Below are 20,409 nucleotides of genomic sequence, written 5' to 3' on the forward strand. Positions count from 1 at the left end.
GATCTTTCCACTTTTTAAAACACGATGCCTTGGCTCTCAGGACAGAGGGATTCTGGAAACCTGCACGGCACTGACATGATTAACAACATGTACATTTTGCCTCCACAGAGGTCTCCAGGACCCTCGGAGGAAAGAGGGTTACTGGGAGCCGGGCATTTGCCCCTGCCTAGGTGGACCCACTGGGATTCTGGAACACTACCTCACCTTCCATGAGCCGCCTTTATCCTCCCCCATGGCTCTGTCCTATGCACACAAGGTCCTGGAAAGGCAATCATGTGCCATGAGCGTTGTTAACCATCCAGCATGCTGCTAAGGCTGGGCTTGGTTTTTAGTTTCATTGTACCTGACTAAGCAGCAGCATTTAACATATTCTGTCCTCCTGGGAACACTTATTTCCACTTGGTTTCTAGGCAATCACACTGTCCTGGTTCTTCTTCTACCTCATTGGCCTTCCTTTCTCAGGCCTATTTGCTCTTTTTTTCTCATTTCCTGAGTCTTAGAATATCTTTTTCGATTCTACTCATTCTCTTGGTGATTCCTGGCAGTTCCTATGCTTTTAAAATCTTCAAAATACTGATGGCTTCAAATTTATATCTCCAGTCTGGACCATACACATCCATTGGATGCTCAACATCTTCTCTGGGAATCTTGCCCATCTCCAACCTAACAGGTCCAAATTTCAGCTTCTGGTCTTTCCCCCAAGCTGCTTTCCACTAACGTCTCCCTGATCTCAGTTGATGACAGCCCATTCTTCCAGTTGTTGAGGCTACAAACCTTGGAGTAATTTTGATTTCCCTCTTTCTTCCACATCCCACATGTATGAAGATATTCAATACATATATAGAATCTGACCACCTCCACTGCTCAAATATGGTCCCAGCAACCACCGTCAGCAGCTGGATTATTGCAACAGTGATGTGATAGGTTTTTCTCCTTCTTCATGGCCCCTCCTTTCTGTTTGCAACACAGCTGAGGGGGAAATATTGGTAGCATCTGACCATTCTTTTCAGTAGGAATAACCCCAGGAAGATCAAACTAGTTTCTTTAGATATTTGACAAGCCATTCTTTGGAAGAGAGAGCATCCTATCTTACTTCATTTGGCAGAACCGAGACCAGTGGGAAGAAGACAAATTTTAGGTAAGGATGGACAATATGTAAGTTGGTGAGAGCTGTTCAGGTATGGAGCAGCAGCTCCTGGAGGCAGGGAATCTCCCTGCCTGGGGCCACAGCATGATCTTGGCAGCAAATATTCCACAGGGATTGTAGAGGGACTCAGAACCACATTAATTCAAATACTCCATGGAGCAGATGCCCAGATGGGATTTTATGTGCAAGAGGTCTATTGAGGAAGTAGGATGTGAGCCAGCAGAGGCTGGGAGAGCCAATGGACCACAGGGCAGGTCTGAACCCTGAGGAGAGAGGGAAGGAAGGAGGACAGGGAAGGAAGAATCTTACACTGCTGTGAGATTATAATGAAATGTTGGCAAGGCTAGTGGGGAGTCTTTGAGCAAAAGGTGCCCATCAGAAGAGTCCTGTGATCTTTCAGGAATGGATCTGCAGTGGCATCTCTGCTACTCTCGGTCACTGGCAGGAAGCAGCATGTGGGAAGTAGGACCTCTGTGTGAATGTGGTGATGGATTCTAGAGCACAGCAATGGGGCCATTCACCAAGTACTCTCCAAGGAGCAGGCACTCTGAACGGTGCATTTTCACCACCACCACTGGGCCTCTAATGGGAACTGCAAACCAGCCTTCAGAGTCCCAGGGGACACGCTGGCTCTAAGGGCTGAGCACAACACTCCTCACTCTTTATGGCTCCCTGGACTGGGAGCATCTTCAGAACAGAGGCTCTGCTTCTTCTTCCCAGGGCCTCACATAATAGGTGCTCACTGAGAGTCCGCCAAATGGTGGAGAAGGCAGCATCACCCCAATAGCAGTGCTCATTAATTCCAGGTCTTGGGGGGAAATCTTTAGTGTAAATTGAGGATAGTAAATGTCACTCAGCCACAGTCCCCAGAGAAAGCCTTGTAAAGTGAAGTTCAAGTGAAGAAACGACCTTCATCACTGCAGAAGTGCCGGGACTAAACGGAACAGCCCCCGAGCAGAGTGCAGACTGAAGCCTCATCCATTACCTGCCTCTGCCCCTAGAAAGACAGCCTCATTTATTATTTCCAGACTGCTTTCATTTTACTTACACTGTGTAAAAAAATGGTGAATTGGGAAATAAACTATTTCTAAACGGAGATTTCTGAATCAACGTTACACATTTTGGAGTTATTTCCTATTTCCAAGTGTTTGGCTTCTGTATAATTTCTACACTTGTATCTGTGAACCCCTTATGACAAATGTCTTCATTTGGAAAACTCTGACAATACCTCTGTTGTTGGTCTCTGTTCATGGCTTCTTAAGAGAGGTCTTTTCTTTTCCTTTTGAAGTATGGTAAAATCTTACATGTTATGCCAGAAAGAGATGTTTGCTGGAATGTTCCTTTCTATTGCATAGTAATTCCATATGGACCAGTTCTACCCTTTTATTATAATTTTTTTGCCCATAGTTCTCTTCTCTGCAATAGCTCAGCTGCCCACTGCGAGACTGAAGTTCCTTCAACACCTTCTGCTCAGAAACATTCCATGTTTCCTCTTTGCCTTCTGTCCTTTCCCCTGATTCCTCCAACCATCTCTTGTTTTGACCAAGCCTTTGTCCTCCCTGCCCATAAAAATACCAAATCCATTCCAGTCCCTGCCCATCCATGTTCTCCTCTCCTAAATTATCAACTCCATTCATTCTGCAAAAGTCACAAGAAGTTCTGCAGGTCCAGTTCAGCTGAGGAGAAAGAAACCCAATGACACTTCTCTCCCTACTTATCTCTGAAAGGTGGCACTTCTCCTTTGTGTCAGCTCAACCGCACTGTCTCTTCTTCTCTCTCCAGCCCCCTCCACTGTTCCCATCATGCACCAGGTCAGCGCCACCATGAGGAGCATCACCTTGTCATGGCCACAGCCAGAGCAGCCCAATGGCATCATCCTGGACTATGAGATTCGGTACTATGAGAAGGTGAGCCGTCTCTGCCTGCAAGCTGTTCCATGGGTGGCTGCTAGTGAAGGGTACAAGGAGACAGGCTGGAGAGAATCTTGAGGAGGGCGAAATCTGGGGATGGAAGCCAGAGGGTCCCTGGAGGGACTGTCCTGGAAACAGCCTCCAAAGCCTAAGCACTTTCTCTATTGACTCAGGAGAGAGAAGCTTCCAATGCATCAACCTGCTGTCTGGATAATTCTAGCCAATAGGTGCAGGACCAGCCCTGTTCTTTTAGTCGTGTGTTTCCTATACTAATGCGGATGCCACGAAACTTCCAGGTGTCCTTGAATTTTCAGAAGACTTAGTGGTTTTGTAGATCTGTCCTTTTTCAAAGTTTTTGACCAGGTACCTCAAAAATAAGTTTGTTTATTAAGAAATTATACACATATATTATTGCACTAATATATTTGTGGAAGTTAAAACATGTAAATGGAAAATTTTAAGGAGGAGATAAAAAATAATAGAAATTTACGTACTATTTTCCTTGACTGCTCTTTAGCAGCTGTTGCTGGGGGCTATAGCAAGGCAGGTGCTGCCAAGAAAAGGGAAATGCTATGTTGTGGCGTTGGTACCTAGCCCGTCTGCCAGGGAGGTAGCACATCCCTCCCATCATAGTGAGTTGCGGCATTTGCAAAAATCCTGGGAAAACGCAGTACTTTCTGTAGTAACCCACCACATTCACATTTTTTGTAAAAATGCCATTTTAATTTATTCAGCAAGTTTTTGTTGTCTGATATTTGGTACCATTCTAGGATATATTAGTGATAAAACAGACAAAATTTCTTGCCCTCGTGGGGCTTGCTTTCCAACGGAGGAAGAAAAACAATAAATAATAAAGAAGATAAATAAGGAAATCTCATACTATGTTAGAAAATGAACAGTGTAAAGGAAAAAGGAATAAACAGAGCCGAGTAAACGTGCTCGGGAGAGTCAGGCTTGTGAGCGGAGCAGGTTTCAGAGTTAAATATTGATATAGGGTAGTGGGAGGCTTCCTGGAGAAGGTCAGATCTGAGTAAAGAGCTTAAGAAGGTAAGGGAGGAAGGGGCAATAGCCTGTGCGAAGGTCCTGATGCAGGGTCGTGACTGGTGGCTCCAGGAGCAGGAAGGAAACCAACATGACGAGTGTTGCACACAATAGAAGGCAAGAGAAGTTCACAGGGGAGGTCATCATTAAGGACCTGGACCTTAAGGACCTTAAGGACAGGAGCTTTTCTATGGAGTGAAATAGGACCACAGTAGGTTTAGGAGCAGAGGAGGGATGAGATCTGACTTAACATTTTGAACAGGTTATACAGGCTGCTCCATCGAATATAGGTCTGCTAGTTCTATAATCATCAATAGGATGACAGTGGATTAAACCAGGGTGGAAGCAGAGGGCCACTGAAATGTAGTTGATTTTCAAATATATAAACTTAAGGCAGAGCCAAAAGGATTTCCAACGAGTTGGATTCCAAGCGTGGGAAGGTTTTGGCCTAAACATGATTAGAACAATGTAGCCACCACTGACTCAAAAGGAAATCACCATGGTTAGAACATATTTGAGGTGAGGGAAGGAACAGAAGTTCAGCTCTCTGTCTGAAAGGACTGTAATATGGCCAAGCAGAGATGGGAGGTAGGCTGCAAGAAGTACACAACTGGAATACACATGGACGTGGTGAAGATGTCCATCTTTGGGTTGTCAGTATATGGAAGGTATGAAAGCTCTGAGGCTGGGCAAGGTCATCCAGCAGGTCAGTGGAAATAAGAAGGGGATCAAGGACAGAGACCTTAAGCTGTGCAACAGGAAGGCTGTGTTCAGCAGGGGGGCCCAGCCGCTCTGGGAGCAGAGCCTCAGCTTCCATGCCCTCTGTGGCTAACCAGCCATGCAGCTACAGTCAAATTATTTAACCACTCGAGGTCACAGTTTTCACATTTGTAGATGGTAGCAATTTACCTCCCTCAAAGTAAAGGTCCAGATAGATAGCCGGTCTAGTCTGTGAGGAGGTGTGCCCTTCAGCCATTACTGCCAAACTTGCAAGCTAGGTGGAGGGTTAAGCAGTGCTCTGTTCTACTTAGGGAATGCAAGATTTTGTAAAGAGTTGACTCAGACAATTCAGTGAATTGGACCTAATTTGATCTATAAGCACCCCTTGTGGTCAACCCACTTTGGATTTGGGGCCCTTATTTGCTTATTTTTTGTCTGCTAAGAAAGTAAATGTTGGCTTTCCAACATGTTTTGGACCAGTATGTTTGGACCAATTGACCACATCATTTCATTTTGTCACCAAAGCTGACCAACGGTTCCACAGAGTACCATATGTGGCCAGGACATGGTGTGATGTCAGTGTCATCAGCAAGGGTCTACCCAGATCATTCCCCCACACATGGACTTTTAGTCCTGTTGACGTAACAGCTCATCTCAGAAAAATAACACTAAATTATCCCTATATGCACCTACTATGTGCCAGGGGCTTGATAAACGTTATCTACTTTTTCCTCACATTCTATGGTGGTACATGTTGGTATCATTGCTATGGGTAAAGAAGTTTTTAAAACAGGAGAACAAAGAAGTAAAAAAAAAAAAAAAACCTTGCCCAGACCACACAGTTAGAAATAAAGGCCAGGCCATTTTCCCCACAGTAGGGCTGGTGCTGGGAAGGGGCAGAATGTGCTGGAGACCATTTGACCTTCCTTGTCCCAGAAAGTCACTTCTTTGACTTCTGGACAGCTGAGGTGGGGGTCAAGGGCCTGGAGCCCTGGGGCTCAGGCCTGTGGCTTTAGGTCCTTCCTCCCAAAATAGCCCAGCCTCCCCCCTACTGCCTTTGCTCTACACCTGAGCCTCCTCCCTTGAAAAACTGTAATTAACTTTAACTTAGGCTATGAAGGAAGCTCGTTCTCCCATTTTAGGCCCCGTCTCTGTCTGCCTCTAGTAGTTTATATTAATAATTAACAGACACACATAAGAGCAGCACTCTGACCGAGGGAACTTTCGCACCTCAGTGAGGCGTATTATCGTCCCCACTCCTAAGGATAGAATACTTTCCATGGGAACAAAGTAGATTCTGCCAAAGAACTGGTTACCATTTGGTAAATATATTACTGTAGAACTCTCCTTCACTTGCAAAGTGCTTAACTATAAAATCCATTACATTGGCTTGACCATTTCTTATATGAATAAAGAAAAAGATACTAGCCCATAAGGGCATTTCAAAGCAATGATAATAACTCATCATGTATTAAGTACCTATTACGTGCCAGATACACACGGATATATTAGCTTTGATTCTTAAAAGGATAAAAGAAATGTACTTAAAAACAGATATAACCAATTTATAGAAGATGGAACTAAGTCATAGAAAGGTTAAATGACTTACCCATGACCACATAGGTCACAACTCAGGAGTCATAGGACCCGAGCTATAGACATTTCAACACTGGAAACTTCTAAGCTCGATACAAGAGTGGATACCATCACCATTGATGTTAAGCATCTCAAAATTAGTGTGGCCTCTAACGTAAAATACTGTATTTTCATAATAGATCCACATATTTGAAAACAGAATGATGTAGCTACCTGCTTCACTTGGCCGTGGAATCCTGATTGTTAGAAGATATAAACCCAAACACAATTCAGCCCAGTGGATGTCATAGATTCAGTCCAAAGGGTTTAGGACCAGATAGTAAATAATTTAGGCTTGTGGGCCATATGGTCCCATCCCAACTACTCTACCCAATTCTGCCTGTGTAACAGGAAAGCAACCATAAACAATATGTAAATAGATGGGAGTGACTGGGTTCCAGTGGACCTTTCTGAAAACAGGTCAGTGTCCCTGGCAACCCCTGATGGCTTTCTTGGATTTCCTGGTCCACGTTATTGTTGGTTTGTGCCTGGAACAACTTTCAATTTCATTCTGTAAAGAGAATCAATGAGGCTTTTGCTTCCCCCACCAGTTCATTAATAGATAGCTCAGAGGCCATCAAACTGATGACACTGCCAGAGCCTCTTCCATGTTCATCTCCTTCCCCATTTTAATACGTTTCCATTCATCATCCTCTCTTGTTTACTGTCGTGTCGCACTTTTCACTCCTGGTGTCAGTGCTTGTGGGCAAACCATGGGAGGAGCATCTACATCTGCTCCCAGCTGTCTTAATGATTAAGCACTTAGATGGTTCCTCGCTCTTCATAGTAACTGTCTAGGCTGGGACGAGCTGGGTTAGGCCTTGGGAATTACTACCCTTCAAATTGTAGGATCATTTTCTCGTAGCAACTCTTTCAGACCTTGGCAATAACTTGTGCTCAATCGATTGGTTCAAATAACTGGACTGAAGCCTGCTGTTTATTCATTCATTTAGCATTGAGCTGTTGAGCGCCCAGGCGGTGCAGGTGCTGTGTGCGTGTCAGGTGGGAATGGAGAAATAAGGGAGACATGGTCTCTGCCCTCAACAGCTGCATCCCCCATCCTCTGTCTCCCACACACTTAGGAAATCAGTCATAAGCAGCCTTGCTTGTGGCTCTCACACACTTGCTTGGGATTGATTTATGATTTTGTGGGGAACAAGAACTGATACTCATTTTAATCACTGAACTTCTTCAAGGATATGCAAACTGTGAAGTGATTGTGGAGCAATGTTTAGTCCTCACAATCTAAATACAAATGTATCAAAACACATTTTTCCAGTAAAAGCCACCCAGTCACTGCTCCGTGTATTTCAAGCACTGTGCAATTCCATGAGATTCCAATAAAATCCAAGAATTCAGCCAGCTGCCTGGATTTTCATAGCCATGGGATTTTATCCTTATAGGCAAGATGACAAGGTGATTTTCATAGTTTCAGATCTCAGATCTTCAGTCGAAATTGTAATGATGAAAGTTCTAGACGATGTCCCTTTTACAGTGGACAGACTTCTTTCTGCTAAATTCCTTATTGTGGGTGGGGAGGATCCCCTTCTATTTAAACAAATCAAGTGGTGAGTGGGCACTTCCTCCCCAGACTGTCTCTCCCTCCTAGGGCCCAATAGATATTCCCTCCATTCCGGACAGCATGGGTCTCTTCGTAAATTCAAGCTGGTCTCAAACCTGTGGTCCCTTACAACTGCTCCCAAATCATTTATTCCCGCCCCTGTGCCACCCACAATCCAGATATGCCAATTACTTGCAGGGTCCTAAACCCCTATGGGCCTTGCTTTTGCATGTTTAATTCTGTTTTCACTTTCTATATTCATCCATGTGGTTAATTTCTCTCATCTTTCATACTCAGCTCCTGTTGCCCTTTCCCTGAGACCCTCCGCATCTCCTTCCACATCTGGGCTGTGCCCCCACAATTCTCCAAGTTGCCCTATGCCAAGTGACTCAGCCAACACTGTAGTCATCTATTTTCCGGTCTACCCCAGAAGATGTTGCGTTCCCAGAGAAGGACCATGCCTTTGTACCTGCAGTCCATGTGTAACACACAGCTACAGTAGTGCATCAATGTAACTGCCTGGCAAATCAATGAATGAGTAGATGAATACACAAAAGGTCACCTTTGCCTTTGCAAAGCAGACTTTTTCATATCTTAAGAGAATGTCTTATCATTGAACTATTGTCATTTGACCTAACTCAACTCCTGTTTCCTCCATCTTTTGACTAAGGGCGTGGCTTACAAATCTCTGTCATGCAGCTTTCCTCTCTTTTCCCACCCTGGCACCAGAACCATGGAGCGTAGAACTCCTAACAGTACCCCAGATATGCAGGGACTCCCACTCAGTGACTTAAGCTCTTAATTTTCACTGAGGTCCCTGTTTGCTTTAGGATTCATGGTACAGACAAAGGCAGGCCCATACTCTAAGCTTTTGTTCCTACACACTTGGAGAAAGCCCAGAACCTTTACAGAAAAAAGACATGCTCACAGGAAAGAAACTAGGAAACAGGCTGAGGTGTAAGAATATGCTAAGGCTGCAGTGTAATCTGGAAGGACAGCAGTGAAGAGTTTCCATTGGCCAGAATAGTGAGGAAGCCTTCCAGAGAGGAGGCCTTTGGGGACAGAGGCTAACGCAGCCCAGAGGGAGCACAGGAGCCCCAGAGAGGCATTCTAGACTGGGAAAATAGCCTGAGCAAAGGCCTGCTGGCCATGGTGCGGCCCCTGGACTTAGGGGATGTGAGAGATTGGAACTGGCTTCATTATGAAGGGCCCGGGAACGTAGATTTAGGATAGCTTTAGGGATCTTTTAAGAATAGAATTGTGGCATTGGGCAGGGGTGAAGTGGTTGGGAGCATCAGGAAAGATAAGAGGCTGCACAGGTCCATGCACAAATCACATGTTTAATAAGATAAATAGTGGCTCAGTGCCTGTGGCTCAAGTGGCTAGGGCTCCAGCCACATATACCAGAGCTGGCAGGTTCGAACCCAGCCCAGGCCTGCCAAACAACAACAATTACAACAAAAAAATAGTTTGGCATGGTGGGTGCCTGTAGTCCCAGCTACTTGGGAGGCTGAGGCAAGAGAATTGCTTAAGCCTAAGAGTTTGAGGTTGCTGAGAGCTGTGAAATTACGGCACTCTACCAAGGGCAATATAGTGAGACTTTGTCTCAAAAAAAAAGATAAATAGCAAAAAGAGGAAGCCACCCTTTAAGGGAGGTTATGATAAGCAGGAGAGTCAGGATCAACAACACACAAATCTGTATACACCAGAGGACAGGGGCCGTGGAGGTCAGCACTCAAGGTGCTGCATAGAGTGACAGACTGGAGAGTGGGGCTGAGCCCATGTAGGTGGGGCATGAGGACACAGGGCCCGCTCTCCAGGCAGAGGGGCATGCCCTCCCTGGTGTGGGTGGGGAGGAGCTGGAGGATGGGCACCCAGGCACAGGCCAAGGAGAAGGCAGACACAGGTGTGGGAGGCAGTCCAGAATGGCCTCAACTTATTCAGAAAGGTGGACCCAAAGCTTTTGCCTAAGTACTTGAGGGACCGTAAGGAGTAACCTAGAACAGCCATTGCAGGGAGTAACCAGAGAGACCTTGAGAAAGGAGGGGAAACCCAGCAGACAGCTCAGCAGAAGTGAGACAAAGAGAGGCAGGCAGGGAGCAAGTGGATATTGCCTAGTTGCTTCTGCTGAGATCAGAGATTTTATAAAATTTTGCAAAGCTGCATGTGTGTGTTCCTCCACCTCTGAACCTGGGGGTGAAGGGTTAAAAAATGATGATGAGCCCCCTTGCCAGGTCCTGAGAGCTCACACGTTCCCTCAGACTTCTTTCTTCAGAGAGTGGCTGGATCATAGTCCAGAGCTGGCTCTGTAGCCCTGTGGTCTAGGATTCCTGTCCCCATTCAGAGGGATGGCCTGATACTGGTGACAACGTCTAGCAAAGCTGTAGGGCCAAGGGTTGATGGGGCCTGAGCACTGCAGGGCAGAATGGCTGAAAGTGCAGCCCTTGGGATCAGGCTGGTGACCCTTGGGATCAGGCTGGTGACCCTTCTCCTTTGCTTTTTTTTAGGAACACAATGAGTTTAACTCCTCCATGGCCAGGAGCCAGACCAACACGGCACGGATCGATGGGCTGCGGCCTGGCATGGTGTATGTGGTGCAGGTGCGCGCCCGCACTGTGGCAGGCTATGGCAAGTTCAGCGGCAAGATGTGCTTCCAAACTCTGACGGATGGTAAGGGGGGCAATCACGTGAGCACAGGGCAGGCCTTGGGATGGAGGTGGGGAACAACCCTGAAGATGCTGTACTCACAGACAAAATGCCAGCCTCCAACTGGATTTTGGTGGAATTCCTTTGGAAGGGTTTGCTTCCTTGTAGGACTGTGGAAACTTGTTCCATTCACCAGTTAGGGCATCTCTCTAAAGTCTGGCTCATTTTTCTCCCAACATCTGATTAGATTTACCTTTGGAAAATCTCTCACCAGGTATGGTACTGTGGTTGCACAGCAGTGAGACCCACACTTGTCTCACGGGGCCTTTTTGCATCTTTGTCCTGGTTCAGATGCATCTCACCCTCGCTCCTGCTCTGCTCCTCTGTGCTAGAGGTCTAGAAGCTGAGCTTGCAGCCTCATTGCTCAGCCTAGGTCTCCAGGAGGGACACAGAAAGACAAAATTTGGGGTGTTATAATCTTGTACACCTGAGATCTCAGAATATTTAAAGCAACTTCACATAGGACCCCCAGGAGGTCCTGCTCAAGTGCTTCCAGAGAAAACAACCAAACTGTCTTCAGGGCCAAAAGTCTGTCACCAAAAATACTTCTACCTTTGGGCTTTATTAGTTCTCTATTATAACTATCTCTGCCAGTCCTCTGAGACTACCCACTCCATAGTTCTGAAAATGTGATTTCCCTATAGCCTTAGCACATGTGGGTGTATCTTTCTGACTGTGTCCCCCGCTCTCTCCCTACTTAGCCATTTACCATAGTTTATGTATCTGTCTACTTACCTGTCTATAATTATTATTCACTTATAAACTTTTTCCTGTAAGTTTTCCAAATGTCAGTCTATTCCTAACTTTGCAAATTAAAAGCTTTTCATTTTTTCTTAATTAGTTAACTTACATAGAAAACAATCTGCCCTTAACATAGCATTTTATTTTAGGCCAACACTCTCAGATTGGGTACTTGATAGGACCTGAAGTTTTGTAATGACTCACATTGTATTTTTTTTTTTTTTAACAATTTTAAAGTGTGTTAGAAACACTTAAAAATCAGATGGTTTCTTGTACAAATCAAAATGTTCATTTTCTTGTAAAAAACTGTAAAAGAAGCCAACATTTGGGGGGGTGCTCTGCAGTGAAGACCCTGCCTTAGCTAAGTGGTAGCTGCCTTCCTGAAGTGCCCTCCATCTCTCAAAGAATCAAACCTGAGTGCCGGCCCCTGCAGGATTGGAGTTTGTAACCTATTCTTGAGTTTATTTTAGATGAGTTTTCTCTTGTATTTTGAGGATGGTGAGCTGGAGTGGAAAGGTGAGCCCGTTCATTCAGATTAATAATGCTGCTAGAATGGAGAGACTACATACTGTCATCTTGTCCCGTAAGGACTCTGTCCCCCTCTCTGCACCTCACTTACCATCTAGATTTATAAGCACTTTGGCATCAGGAGGTGCACAGGTTTAAAAGTCCAAAACTCTAAGCACTTCAAAATTCTGCTAGACAAATCAAGAAGTAACAAATTTCTCCCAAGAAGGCTATTTCTTTTACATTTGGCAGTTAAGTTTTGCAAACCCAAGAGGGGCTGGATATAAGAGAATTCTGGTAAATGGCCAAATTTGGGAGTATTTATCTCAATGACTGAGGCTTACCCCTTGGTAGTGATTATGTTCACTAAGGCTACGGGCCTGTCTGCACAGCAAAGGTAGCCTGAAGGTTGATCAATGCCAGGGTCACTGGGGCTGGGGCGACCCTGTGGAACCCTGCCCAGAGTCGATGGCCACACTCCAGGTTAGTGACCTCTACATGTCACAGGCCCACTATGGTCCTGGGCTGCTCTTAGCTGCAGTGTGCTAACCTTTGACTTAGCTGCCTATAGATATTTAAACTGTTCATGCTTTATGAAGTTTTTAATTTATAAAAACATTATTGAGGACTCTTCACTGTGGTTCCTTGCAATTTTTTTTCTAATTTTTTTTTTTATTAAATGATAGCTGTATACATTAATGCAAACATGGGGTACAGTGTAGTGTTTTCATATACATTTTGAAATACTTTCATCAAGCTGATTCACATAAATTTCATGTCATTTGCATAGTCATTGTGTCAAAACATTTATATTCTAGTTCTAGAAAAGTTCACTTGTAACATACGATAGAAAAACCTTTCAGGTGAGGGCAACTGAAACTCCACCTCCAGTCTTTAAAATTGATTTCTGTAGGGTGGGTGGCTTTAAGGGCCAACACTCTTGTGTTTAGAAGTCTCTTTCTCTGCCCACACAGTTGAAGGATGTTTCTCAAACATGGAGAAGCATAAGAATGATCCAGAGTATTTGTTAAACATGCAGACACCCTTCTCCTCACACAGAGGTTCCGATTCAGCGGACCTGAAGAAGGGCCCAGAAATGTCATGTTCAACAGTCAGGCTCAGGTATTCTGATGCAGGTCATGGAGAAACTCTCTATATAAGGGGTATCATTATTAGCATTATGGATAAAATATATGATAACCATAAAACCTGAATTTCAGACAATCAACAAATAATATTTTCGTATGAGTATCTCTTATGGAATATCTTAGAACATACTTATACTAAAACATTAGTTGCTCATCAGAAACTCATTGTTAACTGGTGGCCTTGTATTTTTATTTGCTCTATTTGACAACCCTAATTATAATAAAACGTAGATAGCTTCAGCTCCATATGCCTTGGTCCTACACATTAGATCCTTAACACCAGTAAAAGAATAGCCACCGTAATGATCTTAACAGATAGCCAGATGGGCCAAGTAGCTTATATGGATTAAAGAAAAGAGAACTCATATTTGGGGCACCCATAATAGGTCGGGAAACATGAAATGTGCTTCACATCATTTTTTAAACAGACAGGGTCAGAGAGATTTTGTCTGAGATCATGAAAAGCTTACTCATGGTAACACCTGGGTTTGGACAAGCTCTGCCTGTGGCCATGACCCCTGGGCTTTCCGTGCCTCTGTGCAGGATAGCATGGTTTCAACACTTGGCGAAAGCCTTGATCCTTTTCTTCTTGAGTGGGAGCTTAGAGTGCTGGACCATTTCTCAGGGATTTCTTCATCTTTCACAGCACCTGGTGCGGTGCTGGCTGACTGCGGACGCTCTTTAAATATCTCTTCCATGAAACTGTTGGCTATGCTGCATTTCAGTAACTTCATACATCGGAAGATATTTCAGCAGTGACTGGATAATTCCCCTCCACTGGATCATCCTTGGCATGGGTTATAGTCCTTTGAGAGATCTTCCAAACGAGGGGATATAGATTGGAGTCATCTCTGCTCCAGCTCTGAGACAAATGTCATCAGCCCTTAGTTCTCAGATTCTCTCTCCATCACTGCTGTTTCATTTCTACTGTCATTGTCCATTTGGGTTGTTTTCACTTATTTGTGACTTAAATATTAGTCTTGGATTTGGTTGGGCATACATCTCTGATGCATAGAAGTTGTTCATATCTATATACACACACGTATTCATACATACAGTAAGTACCAGCTGTATGCAAGGGCCATGTGGTTAGCATTCTAATTCTTCTTTCTCACCTAGATGATTACAAGTCAGAGCTGAGGGAGCAGCTGCCCCTGATTGCTGGCTCAGCAGCGGCTGGAGTTGTGTTTGTCGTGTCCTTGGTGGCCATCTCCATCGTCTGTAGCAGGTAAGTTCTCCACTCCTGCTTGCTTTCCTCAGACCCAGGATGCCCCTTCCCAGGCTGGGTGGACCAGACAGCATCTGTCCATTCACGGACACGATCATCACTCCACCTCAAACCACCGGCAGCCTAGAATTCTCCAGATTATTTATTTTCTATGCCTGGGATAAAATCCTTATGAGAGCTAGGCAAGGCTATCAGTAAACAGCATCCATCCTCAAACCTCATTTTCGCCAAGACTTTCAGCCCCCCTCACACACAATGGCTTTTCAGAATGACAGTTACAAAATTGCATTTGACCCAGTAGAGCATCACGGCCTGTGCACAGCCCATCCTCCAGTTAGAGAGCTCAGGTCCTCAGCACTTGGCAAGAGGCAGAGGATCAGGAGAGGGGGCAGGGAGGAAAAGAGCAGCTCCCAGTTTTGCAGGAAAGCTGGCCCTGAAGGCCTTGTGAATGTTTAACGCTGCTGCTACTGCCTTTGCTGGTTAACCCAGAATCTGCAGTGCACAGCCCTATAATTGGCTCCCTCCCAAGCAATTCTGCAGTGTGCCTCAGGCACCAGTGGGCAGCTTCCTCACCTCTGCCCTCTGACTTGGGGAGGACACAGCCCTGACAAGCTTTTGCAAGACCTTGACTTGGAAGCAGACCCATCTACCCACAGAAGTGAGTAGTGGTCAACCAGAAAGCTGAGCATAGCAGGATCAAAACCTCAAAGTGAGGGCTGCCCAGTTGTCAAGCCTGGGAGATGCCCTGGTGAGCCTCCATCTGGACACAAGGCCCAGAAGGTCCCTGGAGCAGAGTGGTGGATATGCACCCTGGCTGAGAAAGCCCTCTTCTCTATATCTGCAGGAAACGGGCTTATAGCAAGGAGGCCGTGTACAGCGATAAGCTTCAGCATTACAGCACAGGCCGAGGTGAGTAGAAAGTAGACACCCACTTCCTGACCCCTGGTGGGCCCACTGAATCAAGTAGGCCAGTGCTTAGAGCTCTCCTTATAGCCAAGCTAGCTGGCCCCAATGGCAAGTGCCCGATCAGCCCCAGTGCTGAGGGCAGATTCTCACTGCAGGTCCCGGGGGAGCACAGGCTGCCCTTCCTTCTGCCTTCTGCCTATTGTGGGCACTCACTGGATGCCTGGTGGGTAGATTATCTTCTGCATTGATAAGCTGTATAGGACACCGAATGCAGGGAAAAGATTGAGTTTAGCAAGTCAATGAATTCTGAAATCAGACTCAGTGGGGAAAAGATGGAGGGTTCTCTATTAACATCTTCTGCCTTATCTTATCCAATTGAGCGGCTAGGGAATGTGTTAACCAAATTCACAGATAAGCCATGGAACATGAATGTAGGGAATTAAAAAGATAGCAGAGCCCAAGAGGCCAAAGTGCTGGAATATCTCCCAAGTGTTTTCTTTTAAGCAGTATCTTCAAAAGTTTTTCTCAGTCATTACCCTATTCCTCTCTTTTTAAAATACTTATGTATATAAAACATTTTTATAACTAAGAATCTCTTTACCAATGTGCCACAAAAAGTTCTATGTCAGAATTGTTCTCTCATCTTTATAATTACAAAATTGCTAGATTGGAAAAAGGTCCTATTAGGTCACTTTGGTCACCTTCCTACCTCCAGAAAGCTGTATGCTCAGATGCTTACCGCAGACACATTCTGTTTCTACATAACTCCTTTGAATTCCACGGACACTCTCAGAAATCTCAGCACTTTGTGCTCTGCTCAGCCACAGGCTTCCTCTGTAAGCCACGTCTCACCTCAGTCCCCCTGTTGCAATGTAAGCACTTTTCTTCCTTTTCTCTCAGCAGTGAGTATGGGGAACAGGCCTCACAGACACCCCTACAGTAAGCATTCCTACCCAGGAGGGAACTTCTGAGAGCAAACATGGACTCCAAGGCGAAAGTTCTCATGGATCAGACTCCTCCTTCTTCCAGGCTCCTAAGCTGGGAAAATGATGCCAGGATGTTTAGAACAGCAGCTCTAGCATTAGGGAGCTTACGTTCCAGCGTGGCCGGTGCTGTACAAAGGGTGCTCTATAGATATGGCTTTGAATCCAAGGTCAAGACCCTGCCGAGGGTGGGTTGGGAACCAAGCTGTTGGCACTGGGCTGCTGCATAGGGCATCACTGCTGGAAGGATCTGTGGGGTGGGGGGCTCAGCACTGGCTCAGAGCATAGCCGTCATCTAGGGCAACGCCTACCATCAGCAGCCCCCACCATCAACAGCCCAAGTGGCAGCCTTTTCTAAAGTCAAGTACACAGCTCCTGTTACACTTACATTCCTGTTTACTCCCCCTTTTATCCCCCTCCAGGCCACCCTGGGCCTCCATTGTCACTGATTTCACAGGAATCTACACTACTGTGTTCTCTCGCCTTTCCTCTGGTCTGACTACCTTGCACCATAATCTATAGATACTTTTACTTTTGTTAACCTATACATTAGTCCTTCCAGGCAGCGGGCTTAGTTTCCCCACCGAAAAGTAGAGACTTTGGTTGTACTCATGATTCTCAAGAGATGATGCTTCCCCCAGGGTTCCTTGGAATCACCTCTTGGGCTTTCTTCATCTCCCTGTTTCCCACTCTGCCTCACGTTCTGACATTGCCCCCTGCCTCTTGCTCTGGGCTGACTCCTTGTCATGATAAGCTACGGTAAGGTCCTGGTCAGATCTGGGATCCTGTAAGCCTTTGGATGAAACATTTAGAGATAGCCATGCCAGTGGGAAAGCAGAATTAGGACCGACCACAGGGATGCAAAATTGGGTTCAACAGAAGGAATCCCATTTTGAAGTATAGAGAAACCCAAATCTGCATTCGGTTGCCTTAGGGGGGAGCCCCTGTTCTAGAGTCAAGCAAGGTAAGCCTTGGTTCCATGCCTCAGGTAGACTACAGAGGGTCCCCAACCATTAAGTGGTATAGAACTCAGGGTCCTTTTGGATACTTAGGCTCAACCTGAGATCTGGTTGAGCTGTGGATCTGCTAGTCCACCATGTGGTATCCATGTGCACAAAAGTAAGCCTCCAAAATGTCCACAGCCACATTTTAGAGGACTCTGTCACCTTTCAGACCAACAAAGAAAAAGGCTTTCCTGGTTCCCAGGGTCCATAGAAAAACCAGTCTGCATTCTGCAGTGACAGTGGCCTTGCCATGACCAGAGAAGACAGCTGAAGGCAAGTGTGACAAGCTGCACACTTCCTCCCTGGGGACTTGGATGGATGGAGTTCTTTGTGGGCCTGACTTTACTCCCTTGGCTGCCTTAGAAGTTTGTCCTCCTTTTAATTTGGTTCCCCTTTTATAAGTGTCTTTTCCCTCCTTTCATAGCTATTCTCTTTTTATCTGATCCCTGATGCCTGGCTCCTCTGCATCTAGGTTCTCTAAACTTCCAGTCTCATGGACCAAACTACACTTGTACATTTTCTCTTGCGAACATCCATCTCCCTGACTAAAGCTATTACTGTTGGAGAATCATGGTCAAAGTACTGTAGAGTGGGAGGAAGGCTCAGCACATATAACAAAAGAGGCAACTGAAGGTTCTGGTAGAAGGAGGGCCTGGCCAAAGAGGGGAGAGGGACAGGAGTGACGGGTTAGGGAGCTACTCTGTGCTCTGCCTTGGGAGCTTTCTTCTAGTGGCTCGCCTAAACTCACCTACCCTTTACAACCACTGCAGGAGATAGGCACTAATCTAGGAAGGTTAGCTCACATGCCCATAGGTAGCAGAGGTAAACCGCACACCCTCTAAGTCTGGCTGCAGAGTCCATGCTCTTCCCAAAGCCTGATCATGAAGAACACTCCAGGACTAATCCCAGATGTCCTAGTTTGTGGTTTGTGGGTCTTTCCTCTGGGTCCCTCTATAGAAAGCAGGAAGGTTGAGAATGTCTGATCTGAATGTGTGCACAGCACTATACCCAGACCACCCACATGCATGTACTTCTGTTGGAGGTGGACGGCAACCTGGGAATCTGGGGATTTCCTGCCCCAGTAGTGACAGAAAGCCTACAGTCGCTCCCTAGCTCTTTCACCAATGCCTGAGAGAGCCCCCATCTTTCTTCCCTGCAGCAGGGCACAGGAGCTTCAGAGAGGCTGACAACCCCTGCCTTCCAGACCACCCCTTCAAACTGATGCAAAGGCTGAAGGAGACATATAACATGTTTGCCAACACAATACCTCTCTAGCTCGTTGAGACGTGGCAGGTCTGGTAAATTTGAGAACGTATTTGGTCTCCAGGGCACTGGTTTATGTTACTCCTATGAGACTGGAGCATGGTGGAATGTAAAGAGATTTTGGGTTTGGGTAGAAAGAGCCTAGCTGGAAGGCAGGCTGGGAAGAGGAGGTGTGTTGTTGGGTATGCTGTTGCATGCTTGGATGAAGGGCCTGGAGCCTTTAGTGTGGGTTCAGGGGTGGGCTTCCCACATCCAGGATAAGGCAGAGAGACAGTGGGTTCTTGAGGATTTTGTGGGCCAGTTCTCAGAAGGTGCTGATTGATTAAAAATCACCTGCATGAGACAATCTAGGTGGGCCAGGTGGCCAACTACATGATCTAAGTTGGCAAAGACAGGCTTGGGAATCTATCCTTAGAAAAGTTCCAATTGAGGCCTGGTGTGGTGGCTCACATCTATAATCCCAAGACTTGGGAGTCAGAGGCAGGTGGATTGCCTGAGCTCACAGGTTTGAGACCAACCTGAGCCAGAGTGAGACCCCACCTTTAAAAATAGCTGGGTGTTGTGGCAGGCACCTGTAGTCCCAGGTACTTGGGAGGCTAAGGCAAGAGAATCACTTGAGCCCAAGAGTTTGAGGTTGCTATAGGCTATGACGCCATAGCACTCTACCAAGGGTGACAAAGTGAGACTCTGTCTCAAAAAAAGAAAAGACTTCCTGTTGATTCTGTATTTCTGCATCTGATAAATGGTAATACTCAGGTTTTGCTGGGCTTAGATCACTACAGACTTTACAGTGGTTGATAGCTCCCTGCTTCTGAGCTGGGTAGAGTGTGCAGGGTACACAGAGAGGAAGATGAGTGCTTGTTAAAGAGTAAGGAGACAGGACTTTGAGGAAGCAGCCCGGACAGAATCACATCCCTGAGTAGGCAACTGAAGATCAAATCACAGCAGCACTGTTGTTAAGCTTTAAGAAAAGCCCAAACAAATGGTGTACGGGCTAGAGGGCAGAGCACGGATATTAGAGAACAGGAGTGTGATCCCTGCCAAACATGTGGAGAGACTACGAAACCAATGAGTTCTAGGCGTTTAAACTTGAATTCAGTGATCACTGGAAACCAACACTGGTTCATTAAGAAAAAATTATGGTCTCCTCATGTCATTTACTAGGGTTATACATTTAGTAAATTCAAGAGGAATTGCAGATGTAGTGAATTGTTATTTTGGTGAAAACATGTTATGGTCTCCTAAGAGGAAGCATTCGTTAAGTGGATACAGAGCTTGTCTTCATACCAAAAGAAAGTAGGTTAGCAGTGCTGTCAGCCAGGAAGGAAGTCCCTAGTGCCATGCTAGTCCCTGTCCTACTCAATCTCTTGTTGTGGCATTGTGTTTAAATTCCTGAGTCAGGTGCAAGCGTGGGGAAGCTGATCGAGTTTGTAGGTAACAGGTGGGGAGCATAACTAACATTAGAGATGATAAATCAAACTTCGGAACCATCCAACAGCTTTGAATGCTAATTTGAAATCTGCAAGACAAAATGTTAGCAGGATAAATCTGAATCTGGTGTTTAGGTTAAAACAAAAATAAAGCAGTACAAATAGGAGGCGTCCTGATTTACTATTTATGTATGTGAAAAAAAAGTTAAAGCTTTAGTTGACCGCACGTTAGTATCAGTCATACATAGCTAATAAAGTCAAGCACTGTTATTGACACATAATAATACTACTAATAACCAGCTACTAATAACAACTCACTCTGTTAACTACTATATAGATATTAACTAACTTAATCCTCCCAACAGCCCTACGAGGGTATATTTCACATATGAGGAAACAAAACCACAAAGAGGACAAGTAGCTTGTCTGGAGTCTTAGAACTAGTGATTTGTAAAAAAAAAAAAAAAACAAAAAAAAAA

The 20,409-nt window shown here is 45.5% G+C and overlaps 1 protein-coding gene across 1 annotated transcript in view; it reads left to right on the forward strand.

Annotated features, from left to right (window-relative positions):
• EPHB1 (EPH receptor B1) overlaps nt 1–20,409 on the forward strand; it is a 411,740-nt gene that overhangs the window by 320,967 nt on the left and 70,364 nt on the right. Inside the window, exons 6-9 of the mRNA XM_003789410.2 lie at nt 2,930–3,054; nt 10,522–10,684; nt 14,236–14,344; nt 15,189–15,253. Of these exons, the coding sequence (XP_003789458.1) occupies nt 2,930–3,054; nt 10,522–10,684; nt 14,236–14,344; nt 15,189–15,253 (462 nt within the window). The remainder of the gene's footprint in view (nt 1–2,929; nt 3,055–10,521; nt 10,685–14,235; nt 14,345–15,188; nt 15,254–20,409) is intronic.

The sequence above is a fragment of the Otolemur garnettii genome, unplaced genomic scaffold (genome assembly GCF_000181295.1).
Source record: "Otolemur garnettii isolate 467f Iridium unplaced genomic scaffold, OtoGar3 scaffold00032, whole genome shotgun sequence".
Lineage (NCBI taxonomy): Eukaryota > Metazoa > Chordata > Mammalia > Primates > Galagidae > Otolemur > Otolemur garnettii.